Below are 6,801 nucleotides of genomic sequence, written 5' to 3'. Positions count from 1 at the left end.
CGGGGCTGCTGTGGGGCCTCGGGGGGCCGAGTGGGGGAGAGAAATGGGGTTGTGCCTGTCGCAGCAGCAAGGGTGGGTATGTCAGAGCGCCCCTCACCCTGCGCTTCTCCCTCCCTCAGCTCCGTGGCATCACATTGAGAACCTGGACCTCTTCTTCTCTCGCATATCCTTTCGTAGGGTGGGTTCCGGTGGGATGCACCCCGCCGCCTCCTGGGCCCTCGGTGCTGGTGGCAACGCTGGGTTTGGTGTAAATCGGAGCTGGGACAGGGTCTGCTCCTCCCCGGGGGACAACACACGGCTCAAGACGGGCAGGGGGATGGCAGAACCACATGCCTGTGGGGTGCTGTCATCTGGCACCGAGGGGACAGTCAGGTTCTTTAGGCATCGTGGCTGAGCGATGACATGTCTGAGTTGTAGTTAGAATTAAAGCTTTATTTCCGTAGCAGGAATTTATAATTAGCATAGCATAGTGTTTATAACTAGAGTGACACAGGATTTCTGTAAGCAGAATCAGTGTAGTACAATTTATAAGTAGCATAGTTCGAAATTTTATAGCGCTGCTCAGCTTGTGGTTCCTAACCACCTGGACTGTCTGCAGATCAGGTCATGTCTTATCACGTGGTTTGCTGTATCAGTATAACAGCCATAGTCTAGATTCAAAAATTATAGAAAAGCATACAAGTCACCCTGTCCTCGGAGGAAGCAGGTGATGGTGGAAGCGTCCCTGACCACTCAGCGGTCCCGAAATTTTATAGCGCTGCTCAGCTTGTGGTTCCTAACCACCTGGACTGTCTGCAGATCAGGTCATGTCTTATCACGTGGTTTGCTGTATCAGTATAACAGCCATAGTCTAGATTCAAAAATTATAGAAAAGCATACAAGTCACCCTGTCCTCGGAGGAAGCAGGTGATGGTGGAAGCGTCCCTGACCACTCAGCGGTCCCAGGTCTCAGGTGGAAGCGTCCCTGACCACTCAGCATACAGCATACAGGTCTCAGTATACAGCAGCAGTTCCAGTCCATGTTCCCACTTGTAGCTCCTTGCTTCTGTGGACACTGCTCTGAGTGCCGTTATGCTTTCCTGCTCTGTGACGGGGACGTCAACATCACCCATCCTGCTCTGTGACGGGGACGTCAACGTCACCCAGTTGGCCGGATGCCTGGGACCTTCAAGGCCGGCAAGGAAGGGATTCGTTGGCTTGGTGCCCAGGAATCCTGAAGCTTGTGGGGAGGGGAAGAAGCAATCGGTTTGGTTTGTTTGGTTGGTTCATGGGACCTTCAGGGCCTGATAGTGAGGAAAAGGGAGCTGACACATGACCTGCTGAATCACAGGGAATGGCTGGTTGCCTTCTAAAACGGGGTTTGTTATGCTGACCATGTTGCCAGTGGTCAGGAGCAGGGTCACATGTGCTGAGGGTGTTAAATGTGTTTTTGCCTGTCTGTTTTGTGTGTCCTGCCCTGCTCACCCTTGGGCAGGCTGAGGTTCTGCTCTGTGCTGGGACAGACCCCCGTCTGGGTTTTGGGTGGGAGAAGGAAGGAGCTTGGGTGGAGCCAAGTCCTCTTATCCCAGCTGTGCTTTACCTGGGCAGAGTGTGTTTCTGTGCAGTGGAGAACCAGCTTACTGATGAGTAGGGATGGGGGAGGGGTCCATTGGTGGGGTCAGAGACTTGTCTGGGGGATGCCCCTTCATCAGAGGGAAGGAGTCTCCAGACTGTTCTCCTTGACTGTGGCTTTCACATCTATAACCTTCATCAGAAGAATGGCTTCACCTGCATGCTCATTGGAGAGATCTTTGAGCTCATGTAAGTGCAGGATCCCCCTCTGTTGTGGCTGTGACAGCTGCTGGGGAGCAGCCTCAGGAATCTGCCGAGCTCTTAGAGCTGGGTGGGTGGGAGGGTTCCTTTACAGCTGTCCTGTCTCCCCTTCGTTAGAGTCTTCTGTACCCCAAAGCTGCATTCCACTTCAAGGAACTTCTGCCCTTGAGCTTTCCCACTGCCGTGGCTGTGTGAACGCATTTCCGTCATGCGTGACCCTGCCTGCATCGCGTTTTGGGGGGCAGAAAGGGCGATTCCCTCATGCCTGCTCCCGTTTTTTCACAGGCAGTTCATCTTCGTGGTGGCATTCACCACCTTTCTTATCAGCTGCGTGGATTACGACATCCTTTTTGCCAACAAAGCGGTAAATCACAGCCAGCATCCCAGTGAGCCCATTAAGGTGACTCTGCCAGATGCCTTCCTGCCTCCGAATGTCTGCAGTGCGAGGTAGGGGCAGCACAGGGCATGTTACCATGGCTCTTGCTTTCTCAGGTAGTCGGGGCACCTGTCTGGGCCTGTCTCCCCACTGCTTGTCTCTTCTTACTTACAGGATCCAGGCAAATAGCTTCCTCATCTGCATCCTGGTGATAGCTGGAGTTTTCTGGATCCACCGACTCGTCAAATTTATCTACAACATTTGCTGCTACTGGGAGATTCACTCTTTCTACATCAATGCCCTCAAAATCCCTATGGTAAGCACGTGGGCTGAGGGCTGCGTGCGGGAGGCCTTTGCTGAGAGGTGAGAAGCAGCTCACCTTCACTCCTCTCTGGAGCCAGCTTCTCCAAGAGACCTGTAGCGAACCCTCTTCCCTCTGCTCCATAACCACACGGGTCTCCTTTCAGCCTCTTCCCCTGCAGCCAACTTTCTGTGTGTTAACCCCTCATGCCCAGTGTGCCTCTGCCTGCTGGCACCCGTCCCTGCTATCTGTAGGGATATCCCTCCCAAGGCAGGGTGAGCCGAGAGGCTTGGTTTGTCCCCAGCTTCTCCACAGCCTCCCTCAGGGACACACCTGAAGTCCCTTCCCGTGTTGGTGTCTCCCTGCTGCCTCCAAATGGCAGCTATGGGAGGACCCAAGGGAGCCTGGAGCTGTGCTCATGCCCCGAGTGTGAGTGGCTGGGAAACAGTCATCTGCCTTAATCTAGGGGTAAAGGGCAGCGGGGTGAGGTATGGAGTTTATGGAGTTGCTCATCGCAGGCTGAAGCAATGCAGGGAGGTGCCTCGTGTCCTGCTGTTGGACAGGCCTCATCAGCACCCCGAGGCACGCTGGGACCTGGACTCATCCTGCCCCTAACCTGCCGCTTGCCCCCTTCCAGTCCACCCTGCCGTACTACACCTGGCAGGAGGTGCAGGCCCGCATCGTGCAGATCCAGAAGGAGCACCAGATCTGCATCCACAAGAAGGAGCTGACGGAGCTGGACATCTACCACCGCATCCTCCGCTTCAAGAACTACATGGTGGCCATGGTGAACAAGTCGCTGCTTCCCATCCGCTTCCGCCTGCCCTTGCTGGGAGACACCGTCTTCTACACGCGTGGGCTCAAGTACAACTTCGAGCTCATCTTCTTCTGGGGGCCTGGATCCCTCTTTGAGAATGAGTGGAGCCTGAAGGCTGAGTACAAGCGGGCTGGGAACCGCCTGGAGCTGGCTGAGAAGCTCAGCACTCGTATCCTCTGGATTGGCATTGCTAACTTCCTCCTCTGCCCCCTCATCCTCATCTGGCAGATCCTCTATGCTTTCTTCAGCTACACGGAAATCCTGAAGCGGGAGCCGGGCAGCCTGGGTGCCCGCTGCTGGTCTCTCTACGGCCGCTGTTACCTCCGTCACTTCAACGAGCTGGACCACGAACTGCACTCACGCCTCAGCAAGGGCTACAAGCCAGCTTCCAAGTACATGAACTGCTTTATCTCCCCGCTCCTCACCATCGTGGCCAAGAACGTGGCCTTCTTTGCTGGCTCCATCCTGGCTGTGCTCATCGCTCTCACCATCTATGACGAGGACGTGCTGGCGGTTGAGCACGTCCTGACCACGGTCACCCTGCTCGGGGTGGGCGTCACGGTGTGCAGGTGAGGTGGGGCTGTGCTGCCCCCGTGCTCCTGGCAGTGCTGTGGGGAGCCGTGGGGCTGACAGCTGCCCATGCAAACACGCTCTTCGGTTGCACGTGGGTGTGAATCTGCCTGAGAGACGGGCACGAGTTGGGCAGGAGAAGGGGGTAGTGGTAATTTGGGTGCGATGGTAGCACGGATATGAGGGGTGGAGCTGTACAGCAGCACCCACCCACAGCTAGGCTGGCAGGAGGGTTTGGGTTGAGTGTGAAGGCTACAAGCGGATCTGTGATACGGGCCCGTCACCCTGCCCTCCAGGATGAGATTTTCCAGGAACTGCGGTGTGACAATGTGATGTTTCTCTCTCCTGCCCTACAGGTCTTTCATCCCCGACCAGCACCTGGTGTTTTGCCCAGAACAGCTGCTGCGGGTCATCCTGGCACACATCCACTACATGCCTGACCACTGGCAGGGCAATGCCCACCGCTACGAGACCAGGGATGAGTTTGCCCAGCTCTTCCAGTACAAAGCGGTGAGCTGGACTTGGAAGGGGCTGGGATGGGGACTCACCCCCCTTCCTGCAGGGGTGAGAAGGTGCCGGAAAGCTGAGCAGCTCCTGGGCTGGCAGAGGGACAACACCCTGCCCCAGAAGATGGGCTGGAGCTGGGGGCTGGCTTTGGGATTGCAGGGTTTTTGACACCCTCAAGCTTGTGCTGAACCCATGCTCCCTCTGCTCAGGTCTTCATCCTGGAGGAGCTCCTGAGTCCCATCATCACGCCCCTGATCCTCATCGTCTGCCTGCGGCCCAAGTCCTTGGACATTGTCGACTTCTTCCGCAACTTCACGGTGGAGGTGGTGGGTGTGGGCGACACCTGCTCCTTCGCCCAGATGGACGTGCGCCAGCACGGACACCCGGCGGTAGGTCCCGAGGGTGGCGGGGGAGCAGCCTGGGCTCCCCACCAACATGCCTGGTCCTCAAGACCCATGAGAGGCTGTAACTTGCCACTCCTGGCAGCTCACGGCCTAGCCACCTGCCTCTGTGCTGGTCACCACCCCAGAAGGCTCTGGTGACCCAGCTGCGATTATTAACATGATATTTTGTGGGCCAGGCTGTGTCACTTCTTTAGTTGATGTCCTTGCCTGTCTTCACAACCAAGAGCCCTGACTCCTCAGCGGGGAGGATATTTGGACATTTAGAAAGTGGCACTGCTGAGAACTGACTTAAAGAAGCTGGGCTGCTTGTGTCCAGGAGAGTGGCAGCCTCGGGGAGATGGGAAGCATTTTCCATTATGGGAAATCTAGTGCAGAGGGAATAGGGTTTCATCCATTTCCTGTGCTTGGGTATTTAGGTTACTTGTCGGGAACGACTCCCTGGTGACAGGGCCATGAGCTAGGGAGGGGGGGTGGACTTACTGTGGCAGGAAGCTTTTAAGGACAGTTGTTTGGTGGCTGTAGCCGCTCCTGCGAGCTGCAGAGTGCAAGATGAGGACGTTCAGCTCGGTGTTTCAGCTTTTGCTGGGTGCTGCGTGCTTTGCCCAGGCTGACGGCGGGGGTGTAAAGCTGATCCCATCCCTAATTGCCTGTCTGTGCTCCGCAGTGGATGTCGGCGGGGAAGACGGAAGCCTCCATTTACCAGCAGGCGGAGGATGGCAAGACAGAGCTGTCCCTCATGCACTTTGCCATCACCAACCCCAAGTGGCAGCCGCCTCGCGAGAGCACGGCCTTCATCGGCTTCCTGAAGGAGCGGGTACACCGGGACAGCAGCGTGGCACTGGCTCAGCAGGCTGTGCTCCCCGAAAACGCCCTCTTCAGCTCCATCCAGTCCCTGCAGTCGGAGTCAGAGGTGCCTGGCCTGGGGGGGGATGCAGGATGCTGTTGGGGTGCTTGTTGGGTGCTGGGAAACTGATAATCGGGCCCTCTGGGCAATTTTGCCCCTGCCTGGGCTGTGTCTGGGGATGCAAATGTGATGGATCAGCACTAGTTGGAATTGCTGCTGGGTTTCTAGGGAAGGCAGCAGGCTGTCCTGGGTGCCTGTGAAGGTGGGAGAGGGCCCAAGGGAGCTGGGGTGCCTCAGTTCTATGGTGCTGGCCCAGATCAGGCCTCCCAAGTCCTCACAGGACAGCTATTCTCTCCCTTTCAACCCCGCAGCCTCACAGCCTGATTGCCAACGTGATAGTGGGCTCCTCGGCACTGGGCTTCCACATGGGCCGGGACGGACAGGCCTCCCGCCATCTCTCTGAAGTGGCCTCGGCCCTGCGTTCCTTCTCCCCGCTCCAGTCTGCCCAGCAGCCTCCTAGCGGCTTCCAGACGGCAGGAAGGGATGGAGAGGGATCCCAGCCTCGCGGTGCCAGTGCCATGACAGCCTCTGGGTAAGCCTCGGGACACCTTGCCAATTCCTCAGACCCTTGTCCGATTGCCACCCAGTTGTCCTAGGTGCACGGTGGCATTTGTCTCTGCAGCCTGGGACAGCAAGGGACATGCTTGTAAGCAGAGTTAGGCCCAGGTGCTTCGGCTGGCCCCGAAGGAGAGCGCTGGGGTTCTCCTGTGCTTACCCCTGGCAGGGGAGAGGCAGTGCCGTAGCAGGACTGGTCACCTTGGGCATCTGAGGAGATGCTGCGGGGGGCCCGTTCCTACCCATCCGGGGGCAGGTGTCCGCCAGCCTGGCGTTGGAGCGGAAAGGGGCCAGGCGGTGTGGGGGGCACCTGGGCAGCAAACGCCACTCGTGTCCCCTGGCAGCGCCGATGCGAGGACCGTGAGCTCGGGGAGCAGCGCCTGGGAGGGTCAGCTGCAGAGCATGATCCTGTCGGAGTACGCCTCCACCGAGATGAGCCTCCACGCGCTCTACATGCACGAGGTGAGCTGCCCGGAGCTGGGCGGGGCGTGGGGCAGGGCAGGGCTGGGGTGCACTCTCCAGAGTGACCGGGATGCCCGTGCGTGTGAGAACAGA

The 6,801-nt window shown here is 57.8% G+C and overlaps 1 protein-coding gene across 1 annotated transcript in view; it reads left to right on the top strand.

The window, feature by feature from the left end:
* Positions 1-125: 125 nt before the first annotated feature.
* LOC104516019 (autophagy-related protein 9A-like) overlaps positions 126-6,801 on the top strand; it is a gene marked incomplete at its 3' end in the record, with an annotated part of 7,216 nt that continues 540 nt past the window's right edge. Inside the window, 10 exon segments of the mRNA XM_010160214.1 lie at positions 126-163; positions 1,736-1,800; positions 2,098-2,259; positions 2,363-2,504; positions 3,127-3,875; positions 4,233-4,386; positions 4,593-4,772; positions 5,452-5,697; positions 6,003-6,223; positions 6,591-6,708. Of these exon segments, the coding sequence (XP_010158516.1) occupies positions 1,772-1,800; positions 2,098-2,259; positions 2,363-2,504; positions 3,127-3,875; positions 4,233-4,386; positions 4,593-4,772; positions 5,452-5,697; positions 6,003-6,223; positions 6,591-6,708 (2,001 nt within the window).

The sequence above is a fragment of the Eurypyga helias genome, unplaced genomic scaffold (genome assembly GCF_000690775.1).
Source record: "Eurypyga helias isolate BGI_N326 unplaced genomic scaffold, ASM69077v1 scaffold11911, whole genome shotgun sequence".
NCBI lineage: Eukaryota > Metazoa > Chordata > Aves > Eurypygiformes > Eurypygidae > Eurypyga > Eurypyga helias.
This window is presented reverse-complemented; position numbering and strand designations above follow the sequence as displayed.